General features: G+C 48.4%; 1 protein-coding gene across 1 annotated transcript in view; it reads left to right on the top strand.

The window, feature by feature from the left end:
• The first annotated feature begins 1438 nt into the window (after nt 1-1438).
• The window catches only part of Slc22a2 (solute carrier family 22 member 2), a 29175-nt gene continuing 14072 nt past the window's right edge, over nt 1439-16541 (top strand). Inside the window, exons 1-5 of the mRNA XM_051206093.1 lie at nt 1439-1858; nt 3795-3898; nt 9777-9931; nt 12469-12637; nt 15224-15338. Coding sequence (XP_051062050.1) covers nt 1445-1858; nt 3795-3898; nt 9777-9931; nt 12469-12637; nt 15224-15338 — 957 coding nt within the window. The 5' untranslated portion in view covers nt 1439-1444. The remainder of the gene's footprint in view (nt 1859-3794; nt 3899-9776; nt 9932-12468; nt 12638-15223; nt 15339-16541) is intronic.

Consider the following 16541-nt stretch of genomic DNA (forward strand, 5'->3'; position numbering starts at 1 on the left):
CAGACAGGCAGGCAGGCAGACAGACAGGCAGGCAGGCAGGCAGACAGACAGGCAGGCAAGCAGACAGACAGACAGGCAGGCAGGCAGACAGGCAGACAGACAGGCAGGCAGACAGACGGACAGACAGGCAGGTAGGCAGACAGGCAGGCAGACAGATAGACAGGCAGGCAGGTAGACAGACAGACAGACAGGCAGGCAGGCAGACAGGCAGGCAGACAGACAGGCAGGCAAGCAGACAGACAGACAGGCAGGCAGGCAGACAGACAGGCAGGCAGGCAGGCAGACAGACAAGCAGACAGACAGGCAGGCAGGCAGACAGACAGACAGGCAGGCAGGCAGGCAGGCAGACAGACAGACAGGCAGACAGTCAGGCAGGCAGGCAGGCAGACAGACAGACAGACAGGCAGACAGACAGGCAGACAGTCAGGCAGGCAGACAGACAGGCAGGCAGGCAGACAGGCAGACAGACAGGCAGGCAGGCAGGCAGGGGTTACAGTCCTGTTTTACCATGCGCGTTTCTCAGCAAGCAACCCTTCTCTGCTTGGCTTGGCAGCATCACAGTGCCCTAGGACCCTTCTGCCCAGTAGGAAAGACAGGCTCCCTATCTCCACTGCATTTGGATATCCTCGCCAGCATCCTAAAGGAACATCCCCAACCCTAACACCGCAGGATAGCCTAGAACAACAACAAAGTACCAGTGGAAAATACACCCATGCCTTGCGTTAGCATCTGACCTACATGTGAGACAAATGTGTTATTCTTCCCTCACGAGTGGATGAAGAGGAAGGACAGACACATCAGGGCGGAGAGGCAGGAATGCCAAACTGGAGCGAACCCTTTGAAAAGGCAGAATGATTTAGTCTGAGGGAAATCAAAGCAAGCCGCCGCAGCACAATACTCAAGTGCATTGCTCTCAGAGGTATCAGGGACATGCAAATCGCTCAGAGTTGACCCCAGACTCTGGCGCACATTGCATTGGGCATGCACGGCCAAATGCATATGCCATCTCTGTCACACCTTGTAAGAGAAGCTGGCTGTGTGGGTGGCACGAGGATGTATTAATCTTCGGGCCACTGAATGTGCTGGAGAAAGATTAACCAGCTGTGATATGCTAAGGAACTCGGATTTCTCCCCGTGGGATACAGAGAAGGGATTGTTTGTAGTGCAGGACAGACTCCCAGAGAATGAGGTTACAATAAACACACCACACTCCAGGGCCTACTCTGGGCATTTCCGGCCAGCAAGACCTTCCCCCATTGGAGAGGTGCGGTTGGAAGTTGGCCTACCCAAGGAAAGTCTGACCTGAAGGCTGGCCCCTCTTTAAATAAACTAAGGATCACCCTTTGACTCCTGGTCAAGAGTCGTCCTGAGCTGACTGTGGCCGCCTTCAGCAGCATTTGGAGTCCTGCAGGCGAAACCTCAGGACCAGCTGCCTCCAGGAACCATGACGGCAGTGGATGATATTCTAGAACATATAGGGGAATTCCACCTGTTCCAGAAACAGACATTTTGCCTCTTAGCTCTGCTCTCAGGCACCTTCACTCCCATTTACGTGGGCATCGTCTTCCTGGGCTTTATCCCTAACCACCGCTGCCGGAGTCCTGGGGTGGCCGAGCTGAGCCAGCGCTGTGGCTGGAGCCTGGAAGAGGAACTGAACTACACCGTGCCGGGCCTGGGGTCTACACATGAGGCCTCCTTCCTCAGCCAGTGCATGCAGTACGAGGTGGACTGGAACCAGAGCTCCATTGACTGTGTGGACCCCCTGTCCAGCCTGGCTGCCAACAGGAGCCACTTTGCACTGAGCCCTTGCCAGCAGGGCTGGGTGTACGACACCCCTGGCTCCTCCATCGTCACCGAGGTAAGTGAGCTCAGGAGTCAGGATGGAAAAAAAGCAAATAATTCACCTCGTTAAGGGAGAACTAGGAAACCCATGATTCTTATACTTGCCCAGACACGCTTTCTGAACTCATATGCCTTATAAAAATCCTAGTTTCCTGGTTAAAAACATGCAGCCTTTCCCTCGTCTGAGGTAGTTAGTGAGAACACCCTGGATGCTGGCAGGCGTGATCTGGTATGTGCAGGCCTCAGCAGTAAGCAACAAGCTAACACACACCGGGAGGCCTGAAAATGATGACAGATGTGGGCATGATTCTAAGATTCACATTCTCCAGAAGCCTTCTATTACACCACACAAGTGCCACCAAAAAGGGCATGGCCCTCCCCTAACATATGCTCTGCTAACGGATGTTATAAGATGTGTTTTTGTCTCCAGAGACATGCGTTCCTCTTTAATGTGGCCAAGATGCCCACAAGAAATTTGGGGGCTGTTTTTATTAAAAAGTACAGGCAAGCAAGCTGGCTGAGAGGGGGAAGCACTTGCCACGCAAGCCCTGACGACTCGAGGTCAATCCCGACCACCTGCGAAAGTAGGAGAGAGCCAGTTCCACAGAGTTGTCCTGTAACCTCCACATACATGCAGCGATGTGTGCACACCTACTCACATACATCATGCACAGGCATACAATGATAATGAAAGTGATTTAAAAGATACAGTCATGGGTTGTGGGAGGAAGGGGGGGGTTCAGTAGGTAAACTGCCTCCTCTTAAGCTTGAGTACCTGAGTTTAATGTCCAGAACCCATAGGGGGAAAAAGCCAGGTGTGCACACATGATAGTAGTCCCAGAACTCGGAAGGCAAAGGCGGGTGGATTCCTGAGGCTTGCTAGCCAGCCAACCTAGATGGCCAGATTCAGGACAATAAGGGCTCCATATCAATAAAAAAAAAAAAAAACAAATAAATAATGAGGAGGATGGTGCCTGGGAAATGGCAGCTGGCCGCACAAGCATGTGTGCACACATGAACACTCACATGCATGCATATACACACATACATATGATCTAACCGTGAAGTCTCATTCCCTGAAGAGAAAAGCAAGCATGCAAACCTACTGTGGAATTGTCCTGCAAACATGGAGGAAACAGTTCAGCAGCTAGTTGGAAAGGACCACCTGGGTCCTGAGAAGGTCTCCTGGCCTTTAGCCGAGGAGCCTCACCTGGGGGATCTGAAATGGGCTTCGTGTCACATCAAGGCTCCTCAAACAGACACCATGCCACTGTAAGACAGCTCAGAGTGACTCCCCTCATCTGAGGCCAGAGCAGGGGACCTCGGTTGTGCACCAGGCTACAGAATGAGATGGCAGAGTGAGGTTAGAAGGTCATATCTTGTCTACCGGGCCAGCACTGTATCCTCCACCTTCCTTTGGAGCAAATCAGTCCAAAGGCATCCATCATTGGGAGTACCCCTTGAATCCCCCTGTTGTTTAAAAATAGAGAGCAGCTAAGAGATGCTTAAAGCTCAATGTCTCTGGCTGTGCAGGCATGTCACGTGACTACATCCACCCGCGTCTGTGTCTTTAGACTAGAAGGGAGAAGATGGACTTGTCTATAAGTCAAGTCACTACGTGCTTTCAATTGATTAGAGTTCATGCTTTGGTCAAATGGCAGGCTCACAGTGTCCGATGGGATGCTAAACAGATTCCAGGGGAAAATCTGTTGCTGGTATATAGAAAATTAGCATGGATTAGGAAACAGCTGTATTAGTGGCACTCAGTTCAAGAAATAGTCAAGTAACTGCCGTGCACTAATTACTGATCCCCTGGAACTCACGAACTCCTAGTTGGGAATATTCAAAGAACACTCTGAGCTGGACTGTGTCTAACAAGATTCTAACAGCATCTTCTCCCTCTCTCCTTCCTACTCCTCCCTGGACTCCGGCCACACCCCACATCTGGACAGTTTAACCTAGTGTGTGCTCGCTCCTGGATGCTGGACCTGTTTCAGTCAGTAGTGAACGTGGGGTTTTTTATCGGTGCTGTCGGGATTGGCTACCTAGCAGACAGGTAGGTAAGACACCTGCAGTAAATAACCTACAGGTTCAGACAGCGCTGCTCACCCACCCTGCACGAATCCTTCTTTGCCCCGAACACATAGACAGACCACTCACTTCCACCCGCCCCAATGGGGGTTGCTTTTATAATGCTGGGGTTTTTTCAGCTGCTTTGATAACAGTGACTCATGTTTTACTCTCAGATCTTGTGGAGGTCAGGGAAGGAGGTTTCAACCACCAGGAAGGACTTTTTTCTTGCGGGCTAGCTGCCAGTTCAGGGCTGGAAGAGGCAACAAATGATTGAATCCCATGGTGATTCTCAGTTGGTTGTTTGGCCTCAGTATCTCCCACATGGTCATAAGCCTTCAGGAGCTGTGAGCTCCATCCAGGGCAGCTAATTCTCATACGCCAGAAGCCCCATCACTAGGCTCTATGCCTGCCTGCCTGCCTGCCTGCCTGCCTGCCTGCCTGCCTGCCTGCCTGCCTGCCTGCCTGCCTGTCCACAGTGAGTGTCTGTAGTGCCCAAGCTGTGCCTTGGCTCTGGTTGCCCACCATTGTAGACTCCTGTATTTCCATGTCACATAAATGCATTGGGTACAAATAGCCCCGGATAATCTGATGTAGTAACACAAGTAGGAAAGGATCCGATTTTCACGTTTATTCCACTTGTCTTTAATTACCAGTGTACATAACTTTTAATAATGGCCGTATTAAACAATCAGCCTGTAAAAATATATATTTGACGCAGAAATATGTGGCAACTCAGTCCTGTCACTCACTGCTGTTTTAGGCCTCCCCAACTATCTCTCTGCTGTGAATATAACTCAATGCATGACAGCTTGCTTTGATTATACTCCAAGCTGGCATCAAAATTGCATGAGAGTTAAAGGTTCGTAAGAATGTACTGACTTTACGAGAGCCTGAGGCCCCATTGGCAGCAGGAGGGAGGGAGGATGGATGGATGGAGGCGGAGGTACTGTGCCAAAAGTCACAATGCATCTGTAACTGTCTGCTCAGCCTCCCCAGCGAGGGTCTCCCAGGGAGTGGCTGTGGGAGGTTGTGAGGTGTGTGTGTGTGTGTGTATGTGTGTGTGTGTGCGTGCCTGTGCGTGTGCACACATGTGTGTGCACGTGTGTGTGCGTGTCTGAGTGTGTGTGTATGTGTTCCTGTGCGTGTGCGCGCACACATGTGTGTGCATGTGTGTGTGCACACGTGTGCGTGTGTGTCTGAGTGTGTGTGTGTGTGTGTGTGTGTGTTGGGGGGTAGTTTCATTTTTATTGTGATTACACAGAACTGAGGGTAGCTATTCACAGGCTGCCCATGAAGTCAAGACACAAATCAGTGAGGAGGTCCAGGGTCCACTCACACTCGCTGGTCACTAGCTGGGCAGCTCCTGGTTCATCCCCTCCCTGGTATACCAAGGTGGACATTAACACCAGATCTCCAGGAAGTGTCACACACACAGGTGACAGCCTCGCCCAGTAGGCTGCAGAAGCCAGTTAATTATTCTCATCCCACTCAAGGAGGCCAGCCCCAACCCCTCCTCACAACACATTCCAGAGAACAATCCGCCAGCTCCTCTCCTCCTCAAGTGAGCTCATCCTTCCGTGCCTTTGCAGGCAATTTCTAGAAAGCCCTTTGTCCCTTTGGCTCCTCTGAGGGATGGACGTGCCTCTAGTTCTTTTCCCAAAGCTGCCCAACGTTTTGCTTACTATTGCTCTTTTCCCTGTCCTGCTTGCAAGCAGGAGGGCAAAGCAGGACCAGGGACAGAAGATGTGCCATTTCCCCTCTGCATACTTCATGCCCACTACAACCTTTAGAAGTCTTACAATAAGCTAGGAATATCACGGAAACCCACTTTATCCAGAAACTGTAACCAACATTAAAACAGTATATTGTTGTTCACAAGCCAAAATTTAAGTATGGCCTAATAGATGATTTGGCTATAGTGTTTAGAAGAAAGCCAGGAGGGTATTTGGAAATTATCCAGATAAGAACACACACACACACACACACACAGAGAGAGAGAGAGAGAGAGAGAGAGAGAGAGAGAGAGAGAGAGAGAGAGAGAGAGAGAGAGAAGGCATGAGGGAGGGAAATAAACTGTCTTGCAGGAACTCAACTTTTCTCGGGTCAGTTTGTGACACAGATTGTGAAATTAGTTGTTTCCTAAAATGTCTAGTTTGTTTCTTCACTCTGTCTTGTTTTAATGTAACATTTAAATTGTGTGTGTCGCTTGACTTTCAATAGCGGCTGTGGCCGAGTGTCACCTGATGTTTAGGATCATCAGGGACAAGCTCTCCAGCAGCCACGCAGACCAGTGTTTTACTAGGCACGCTCATTGGATCTCACTTAGGACTGTGACAGCCTTATACTCACTACCTATTGTTTACAGAGACGGAAACTGAGGCAGGATCGACTCAGAGCACGTCTTCCCAGGTATTAATGACCATATTAGTCAGCCCAGATTCTGTTATAAGCCAAGCTACAATCCACCTGCCTGCCTGTTTACCAGGCTCCCAAATAATGCCATTTACCCCTCCCCAGTGAAGAAGATCCGGAACTCCATCCTAGACAGCAGACAGCTAAAGGACACTCCAAACGGGTGCCCAGCCACTCTGGTTCAGTCTGGTTCTCATTAAATAATTTAAGTGACTATGGTGTGTGTGTCAGCGGAAGGGTATCTCAAGCCATTGACCCAGATCTCCAAAATATCTAAAAAATAAAAGACGCTGCCTCTTTCATTGGAAAGGTTGCAGTGTCTCTGGGATATGGATTTGGTTTCCCTACTTGGAGTCTTCAGTAACGCATTTCCCTCTTCCAGCCAAAGGAGTTTGTCCTTCTTCAGCAACATGGCTGTGGCTTTGCTATGAGCCCAAATCCACTAGTTGCTGAGGAATTGCCACTTGAGTAAATCTTTACAGCTTATAAGCTCTGGGGAAAGGGTTGTAGGTGTGTCCAGCCCATACTCCACCTGTAGCCAAGGGTAGCTATAGAGGCAGTCCAGCACAAGATATACTTAATACACAGAATTTACTTAAAACATCGAGATGTGAGTGTGTGTGTGTGTGTGTGTGTGTGTGTGTGTCAGAGAGATTAACACAGTACATTTTCCTTTATTGCTCTCTGCCTTATTTTTTTTTTTTTTTTTTTTTTTTTTTTGAAATGGGGTGGGGGAAGAATCCCTCACTGAACCCAGAGCTCTCTGTTTCAACCAGGCTGTCTGGGCCCTGGCGATCACTGCCTTTTCACACCACCCACAGCAAACGCCACCACACCGGCTTTGTGTGTAGATGCTGGACATCCAAATTCAGGCGCTTATGCTTCTCAGTGAGAACCTCACCTAATAGGCTGCCTCCCAAGCCCTATGGCAAGATTTTTCTTTCAACATGTTGATTGCTTTGTTCTTGAGCATAAACTTTGTGGATGACACAATGCCATGTCACTGCATCAGAAGGCTGGAGAAGCCTGACTGGGAAGAAACACTGAAGGACCGGTGGGGTGTCGCTTCGGCAAGCCCTGGGGTTGCATATCACAGCGGCGAGCCTCTGATGAAGAACCAGGCGGTAACAGTTGAAACCGTTTTCGGTTCAGCAATTTACACTAATGACTGAACAGACAGCTTGGACTTCAGGTCTCGCACTGAAAACATCGCCATCCCTGAGTACTTATTAATAGCATTGTGGGTCATTTCCAAACGGTTAGGTAACACCTGAAATACTCCCTGGGACACAGCTGCCCAATTAATAGGAGACACAGCTACGGAGTATTGAGTTACCATGGGATTGTGCAAACCGTGATGATAAACAGACTTCAGTTAAACAAACATAACGCGAGTATTAGATATAGCACCGTCTTCTATGAACTAACGAACTATACCCGCTAACAGAGATGATCTTTTAGAACACAGCCAGGAGGGCGTGGTGGGAGGTAGCTGAGCCCCCGCATCCATGCTCTGAGAGCCAACTATTTTCTACTACTGTGATGTAACCCTTGAGGCTGGGAGACTTTGTAAAGGAGTTGGTGTTAGTCAGCTGATCGTTCTGAGCATCCCGGGGGGGGGGGGTGTTGCTGGCATCATCTGGTGACAGGTATCAGTGTGGTTAAGGGATGTGTGTGGGAGAAAGAGGTCCCGTCATGAAGTAGACCCAGACAGCGGTTCGGGAGTCAGGCGGGCTCACTTACGACAACTCGCTCTTTTAAGGTCTATTTCAGAGGCTGGAGAGATGGCTCAGCCGGGAAAACCGCCTGCCCTACAAGCGCGAGGGTCTGAGTTCTATCCCCAGAACACATGTTTAAAATGCAGCGATGGGGAGAACTGGACAGGTAAAATCAGCAGTTAAGAGCGCTTTTTTGCTCCTGCAGAGGACCCAGGTTCAATTCCCAGTATCCCCATGGTGGCTCACAACTATCTGTAACTCCAGGTCTGAGGGATCTGATGCCCCTCTTCTGACCTCTGTGGGCTTTTAAGCATGCATATGGTAAACAAGCAGGCAGGCGGGTAAAATACTCATACACGTAAAATAAGTAAATCAAAAAGTGTTAAACCAAGCATGATTGTGTATACTTGGATTCCAACACTGGGGAGGCAGAAGAGCGAGGGTTCAGTCGCCAGCCAGCCAGCCTAGTCTACATAGTGAGCTCCAGGCTATGGAGAGGCCCTGTCTCACACAGTAAGGCGAATGGCATCTGAGGGACATGCCTGAGGTTGGCCTCTGGCTTCCACAGGTACACACACACACACACACACACACACAGAGAGAGAGAGAGAGAGAGAGAGAGAGAGAGAGAGAGAGAGAGAGAGAGAGAGAAAGGCAATGTCCCCAGTGACCTAAGCACCTTCTATCAGGCTCTTCAGAATTCATTGGTTTCCAACATTGCCGCACCGAGGACCAGGACCTTGGATACAGGAGTCCTTAGGGGACAAACCATAGCATCAATACCTCCTGGAATCCCCTTTCTAGATATAGTTTTGTATTTTTTCCCAATGTGACAAAATGTGGCAATGTTAGATAACTCACCCAACATGGGAGCGGCTTTTTCCTCTTTTCTGTGTTCTTGGATAACTCTCCCGGTCCCCAGACTGATGAAGCCTGAGCTCATCAAATAAAAATATGGAAAGTCACCCCACCTGGATGTAGGAAGCTGTGAAATGATAACTGTAGGAAACCAACATGGAGACTTCCTCAGATGAGCAGTTGGCTGGAAGTTTAGTTCAAGCACAGATTATGAGCTGACTGGACTTACAGGACAACCAGCCCTGTCTCAAAGGGACAAACCTCTCCCAGGAGAACAGCCCTGGTGCCTCTGTGAAGGGAGCTCAATGAGCTTCAACTTTGCCCCCGAGGCCCCACAAAGTCTGCTAACAGAACTGAAGTCAGGGGTCTTTATGTTGTGCACTGGGGTGGGGGTGGGGTGGGGGCAGGAATGAATCCGTAGCTCCACTAAACTGACCTCAGATTTTGACCATGTTTTTATAGCACCCATGAGTCTTCTCCACCTTCCATGAACCCGAGTGCGATGGATAGTATTGTCGACTTGTTGGGATCAGCTGGAAGATACAAGTCTGGGTGTGCCTGGGAGGGGTTATATAGACTTGGTGGACTGAGGTAGAGAAGCCGTGGGCATCGCCACCCTGTGAGCTGGGGTCCTGGACTCACTAGAAAGACGATGTGAGCCAAGCACCACCACTCTCTGCTTCCTGATTGCAGAGGCAACGTGGCCAGCTGCCCCAACTGCTCCTCTAGGGAGTGCTATACCCTAGGGCTGTAAGCTGAAATAAACCCTTTCTTCCATCTGCAAGCTGCTTTTACCAGGTATTTGTCACAGCGCCGGGAGGAGTAGTTAATACACCACCTAACCCAGCGCCCTTTCCCGGTTCTTCCCCATAGGTTTGGCCGGAAGTTCTGTCTCCTGATCACCATCCTCATCAACGCTACCTCTGGGGTTCTCATGGCGGTTTCCCCCAACTACGCCTGGATGCTGGTGTTTCGTTTGCTCCAGGGACTGGTCAGCAAAGCAGGCTGGTTAATCGGCTACATCCTGAGTAAGAGAGCTTGAGGTGCTCCTGGGTGCACACGGGGTCCTTCAGGCAGATGGAAAGACAGCGCTGACCTTTTATTCCATAGCTAGAGAGTCTATTTTAAACCACCCAATCAATCCAATCTGTGTCTCTCCTATGAACACAAAGCAAGGAAGGCAGAATCACCCAGAATCCTGTCTAGCTTTCTTGGAAAATTCGGTTTCTGGCCCCTGGGGTGTTATATGAAGAGAAAGTCTAGCCTACCAAGCCTATTCAGGCAGAAGACTCCGTGATAGGAGATGTACTTGGAATGTAAGGGAACTTACTGCTGTACTTCGTGTATTCTAGGAAGCCACTTGAACTTACAAGGAAGTGGAGGGCACACGCTATCTACCCAGCAAGAGCTAGAATCACCCAGGAGACAGAACTTGGCTGTGAGAAATTTTCTAGAGTATTCTAACCCAGGAGGGAAGACCCACCATCACTGTGGGCAGCACTATTCTATGCTCAGAGCCCTGGACCAAAAGAAAAGTAGAAAGTGAGCTGTGAAATCAGGGCTAGAATTTACTCACTAGTAGCCAGAGTTACTTGAGGCACAAAAGCGTGCCTGAACTCCATAGCAGTGTCAACCTAGCAGTTATGAAAAATCATCACCCACTTAAATCTGGAAATCTCCTCAATCATGTCCTTATGTTTGGGAACCAACCACTTTGGAATTAAGGGATAAGATGGAAGCTTTCACTGCCCAAGAGGTAAAGAGAACATGTACTTACATCTTTTTTCCCTGGTGACACAAATCTTGGGCATTTCAGGGAAGAAAGAGAATACTATCACCTCCAGAAGTGACAAATAACAAATGGTTGGTTGATGAGGGACTTAATGCATGCAGCTATTCAACCAATTTGGTTTCTAGATCGCACTGAGTAGACTTCAATTATGCAAGTGTATATTTTGTCATTAATTGCAGCCTCTTATCACTCATTTCTTTCAAAGTCCCTGTGAATGGCCTTGAGTCTTTGATGCCTGCCTTCTGACCCCACCCCTACCCCCATATCTCCCAAGCCCCATCCAGGGCCCCGGCCACTTGGAAAGATAGACACTTGTATGTGTGGAAGACTTGCACCATTTTACTTAGTTAAAACAACCATTTCAAAATATTTTTAGATGGTTTGCAGTAACCTATAGAAACAGGTTTGACATGCATGCCTGTTGGATTGGATATAATTAGAATACTTCATGCACCTGTAAGACATTTAAAGTGGAGACTGATTTACATGTGGAATTCCAAATCTAGTATGCCTGCATGTGATGACAACTCCTAGCTCCCCGAGTGCAGACCCCCTATGTCCGTCATGATGCGGACATGGAGACATAAATAAAGCTGATTATTCCTCCATATGCAATGGTGGCTGGGAACCTGCTTCTCAAAGGACATAACAAGTCCTTTTTGTATGTTTTCTACTTTCTAGGCCTTTGCTACTCCCACCATGAAGGTTTCAAAATAGATGCGTATTTAACAACTCATTTGCAAAGTGTTTGAAATTTTTAAATTATTTATTTATTTATTTATTTATTTATTTATTTATTTTGCAAGCCAGTACTAGCTGATTCCAGCCCATTGTAGAGTTTCTAAGTCCTTTACATAAATAAACAGGATTGCAAAGTATTTTATCTCCGGAAGAGAACAACTTGCATGTAAATGTTCATTTATATATGAAGCATCTATGGCATAAACTCAGTTTTTAATTCATTTGTTCATGCCTTGAGTTATCACTGCCTGGTTGATATAGAAGAAACTCATGCGTTTGTGTGAAATATTATTACACTCATCCTCAAAATTTTTAGCAATATTTTTGTTTCATTTTTATTTATGTGTGTTCATGTGTGTATGCCACACATAAACACGTACCCATGGAAACCAGAAGATGGTTTTAGATCCCCTGAAACTGGAGTTAGAGTTTGAGGTGCTTGTAAGTTACCTAATATGGATGCTGGGAACTGAACTCAAGTCCTCTGTAAAAGCAACAAGTGCTTTTAACCTCTGGGTCATCTCTCAAGCCCCTGAAATTCTTTATTGTCGCTATTTTTATTTTCATTTTTTTTTGCTACAAAAAATGTATGTGGTCCAGAATTGCCTTGAACTGAAAGGAATTCTCCTACCTCTTCCTCCCAAGTATTGGTATTACAGACATGAGGTATCACACCCAGCCTCATACCTAATGTAATTCTCCAAGTCAAACAGTTTGCTCATTTTGCTAACATGATTCAGTTAATGCATGTTTATAACTAATGCAAAAGCAGTAACTGTAACAAAATGCCCATCACTACTACAGACCACACACACACACACACACACACACACACACACACACACACACACGCACATGCACATGCACACACATGCACTCATGCCTGCACAAAGAAATATTTTAAATTGCTCAGAGAGCTGTGCCAAAAATCCTACATTGAGCCAGTATTTTTGAGCTGGGCATTCGTGGCTACCTGAAGGTTGGAAGCCAGCTTTAGCACATCTTGCTGACCATGTGGATTCTTTTCTGTAGTTACAGAATTTGTTGGTCTGGGCTATCGTAGAACAGTGGGGATTTTTTACCAAGTCGCCTTTACCACTGGGCTGCTGATACTGGCGGGCGTGGCCTATGCTCTTCCCCACTGGAGGTGGCTGCAACTGGCCGTGACCCTGCCCAACTTCCTCTTCCTGCTCTATTTCTGGTAAGTCTGCTGGGATCAAAGAAAAGATGCCTCTAGATTGTCTATTTTGTCCAAGTCTCCCTTCCCCATGAACACCCTGCTTGGAAATGACAAGGCTTCCATCGCTCTCCAGGCCCATGTCACAGGAAGCCAGTTCCATGTTGCTAAAACAAAAACTACAGTGCCTACCTGGAAATCCAACATCCTTTAGCTTGGGGCATAAGAATGTTGTGACCTGTTTCTTTCATCCCATAGTATTTATTGGATGTTTTGCTCCCATCAGCTAGAATCCAATTTGGATGGCAGAAAGGAGTCAACAATATTGCCCTTTGTTATCCTGTGACTCCTTTTCAAAAACTCTGAAATGGACAGGCAGAGCACCAAATGGTCATATCACTACTTTCCTATAGGTGTGACCAAGACAGACATCTCCAGTCAGTCATAACAGCAATTATTCCAAATAAGGCCAGCATAGCACTCCAGATAGACCATACTGAAAAGCCAGAGTTAACCAGGCTCGTAAAATATAGTCATCATCACTACCCAAGGAAAACACATACAGTCCAGCAAGTTGATAAAGAGACATACATAAGAACAAGGAAATTAGAAGGGCTCTCTCTAGGTTATGAGTTGAGCTTTGGATATGTCAAATTTGGGATGCCAAAGGGGGGTGATGTACAAATATCCAGGACCAGCGAAATGTAAGGATCCAGCATTCAAGTAGATTGTATGCGTAGGGAACGAATAGGATTGGTAAGAGCAACTGAAAAGAGTTAGGAGATGATAGAACCAAAACTCAAGAAATACCAGTGACAGAGAGATGAGTGAGTGTTTCCCACATAAATGCAAAGACCTGAGTTTAGATCCCCATGTAAACGCTGGGTAGGTGTGGCAGCCCAGCTGCAATTTCAGAGCTTAGAAGGCAGAGCCATGGGTCTACAGAGCACGGTGGCTACCCGGACTAGCCATGCCGTCAAGTTCTGCGTTTAGTGGAGATGCTCTGGCATTCTGCCACGTGGAGCAATGTAGCAGACAGTCTCAGGCCTCCACACACAGAAACATGCACTTACATACGCATGTGCCCCCCACACGCAAACATGCATACACACACAGTGCAATGCAAACAGGAAGGAAGGAAGAAAACCACCAGTCTTGGGCAAACAGAGAAGCTGAAACAAAAGGAGCGAGCTGGTGCTGCTGTAGAGAGAGAGGGGCTTCTGGGGCAGATGTAGGGATGGTGGCTGCGGCCAGAGCTCTGCTCAGTCTTCATCTCCCCTGAAACCCCCCTCAGTCACGTCCCGTGCTTGGAGGGGCCCCCCAACATGGCTGCATTTCTGTAGGTCAGGTAACACCAGGCTCTGTGGTAGCTTCCTGTCCAGGCATTCCCAGTGAGTGACTGTCCACATGTCACATGAACACAGATAACCCTTACGTGACATCCAGCATGCTGCAGGATGAATCCAAAGCCCACACACCAAGCTTGGGTTTCCTCCCCGCGTGTTCCCAGGAAAGCCTAGAACACCCAATCATCCCACCTGTAGGCTGTCCAGATTCCTCCCTTCTCCGAAGTCCACACCTCTTTGTCCCCCCATCCCCCGTCCCCCCGCCCAAGCTCAGGCAATATCGGCCCCTAGACCTTCTCATGACCAGCTAGAAAAATAGTTCTGCAGCATCCCAGTGGTTGGCCGCTGCCAAGCAGACCACATTCCTGGCCTTGACCTCTCTTAACCAAGGAGTCACCATAGACCTCCCTGCATGGCCCTCCTTCAGAAAAATCCACTAGGCCCTCCTTTTCCCAGCAAGGAGTCCAGTCCTTAAGTCTTTAACCCTGCGAGCCCAGCCCTTCTAGCCTCCAGCATGGCTGGCTGCCCATCCTCCTCCATCCCCACCTCCCTTCCCCCTAACCTTGCCTGCTCTGACACTTCAAGACACCGGCCCTTGGGGACCTGCCAGCGCTGCTTGAGCCTGTTAGGCCAGGACATAGGGCCCTAGCTCAGAGCAGCACCCTAGGATCTGCACGGGCTGCCTGAACCTGCTATGTCAAGCTCAAGCCATTCAGTCCGGTTCCTGCAATCTACCCCGTAGCTGACCTCAGAAGCTTACCTCATTTCATTCAACATGAAATATCAAAAAGAAACAAAAATCATACAACGTGGTATAGCAGCACGTGCTACATTACCTATAACAATACATGCATGTATGTATCACAAATCTTTTTGCTTCCTCCCATGGTGACTTGTAACTCCCACCTCTATTCCTTGACCTTAGTTCTCACTCAGGCCCCCACAAACGCTGGGGCGCGCCCAGAAACCCACCCCTCCTCATGCTGACAGGAGCTGCATGCTCAGCCACCCCCTGCTCAGCGGCTCACGCGCAGCTATTCCGGTCAGGAGTCTGAGGAGGAGGCCTGAAGGCTTCCTTCCAGGCGGTGTCTGACTGCGCGTCAGCACCCAAGAGAGGACAGAGCTTCACGTGCTTGGCACTTTAGGAGAGCCTAGCAGATCAAACTGAACCTCCCCGAGCAAAATGCTCCCAGAAAACCTAACTGTGTGAGCTGGCAGAGCGGACGCAGCAAGGAACCCCTCCCCTGCCCTTATAACACCCTAGGTGCATACCTGAATCTCCAAGATGGCTGATCTCCCAGAACAAAAATGCAAAGGCCATGAAGATAATTGAGCATATTGCTAAGAAAAATGGGAAATCCATGCCAACGTCTTTTCAGGTGAGTTGAGGTCTTGGGTGTCAACTTGGGGGTAGTGAAAAGGGAGGTGAGAGAAAACATGCCGTGTGGGCTGGCCATCCCACCAGAGAGGCCTGGGTCCACCCCCTTGGATTTTGGCCTCTCTGTAGTAAAATACAATAGAATATTCCTTACGTAAGATTTGTGCTCCCTTGGCAAACATCGGACTCAAAAAATAAACCAGATTATTTTTTTAACAAGTCAGCGAAGAAGCTGTTTGAATCTTGTGCAACTCAAGGTTTTGCAGGCCGCTCTGCCTCAAAGGACATTGTGCCGTTTCCCGCATGCCCAGCTTCTCAGGTCAGATTGTAGGTCCACACGGCAGAGTCCTGAACACAAATCATTTCATAGAATTGTAAGCATTGGGGATGTAGCCACGAGGTGTGTGTTTCAGATTTAATCTCCTTTTCGCTTGACGGGACTAGAAAGGAGAAAGGGGGCGTATTAGAAAAGTATGTCAAGGGTTGACACGTAGCTCAGTTGACAGAGTGCTTGCCTAGCATGCATGGAGTTCTGGATTCGATTCCCGGAGCTGCATGAAAGCTTTGTGTGGCGCTGCCTGTAACTCAGACACCTTGGAGGCAATGGAGGCAGGAGGCTCAGCAGTTGAAGTTATCCTTGGCTACGTAGTGAGTTCAAGGCTAGCCTAGGTAGAGACTCTTTTTCAAAAGAAATATATGAAAAGAAAATTATGTCAAAGAGTAAATCATTTCTGGATGAGAATGTAGCATAGGTTAACTCTAAGATTTTGACATTTATATGACTTTTGATTTCAGAGACACAGAGACTTGGGGGGTGTCGGGGGGGGTGTTAGACCTGAGGTTGATGTCAGTAACCGTCTTTGATCATTCTTCTACCTTACTCATTGAGACAAGGTCAGTCATTCAAACCCAGAGCTCACCGATAAAGCTCCTCGTTAGTCAACTTGCTCTGGAAATCACAGGCCGGTGACCACACCCACCCTAGCCTTTTGCCTTTAGATGGGTTCTGGGGATCTGAACTCCAGTCCTCAATGCGGCAGGCAAGGGCTCTGACTGCTGAGCCATCTCCTCAGCCTCCGGGTACTTTATTCCAACTGAACTCCAAGTGATGCTGGTGCTGGTCTCAGTGTCAAGGTCTCAGACCTGAGCTTCCTTCCTATTGGTCTGGGTGGGCCACTCAGGAACACAGAGCTAGATCTACATA

This window comes from Phodopus roborovskii, unplaced genomic scaffold (assembly GCF_943737965.1).
Source record: "Phodopus roborovskii unplaced genomic scaffold, PHOROB, whole genome shotgun sequence".
Classification (NCBI taxonomy): domain Eukaryota; kingdom Metazoa; phylum Chordata; class Mammalia; order Rodentia; family Cricetidae; genus Phodopus; species Phodopus roborovskii.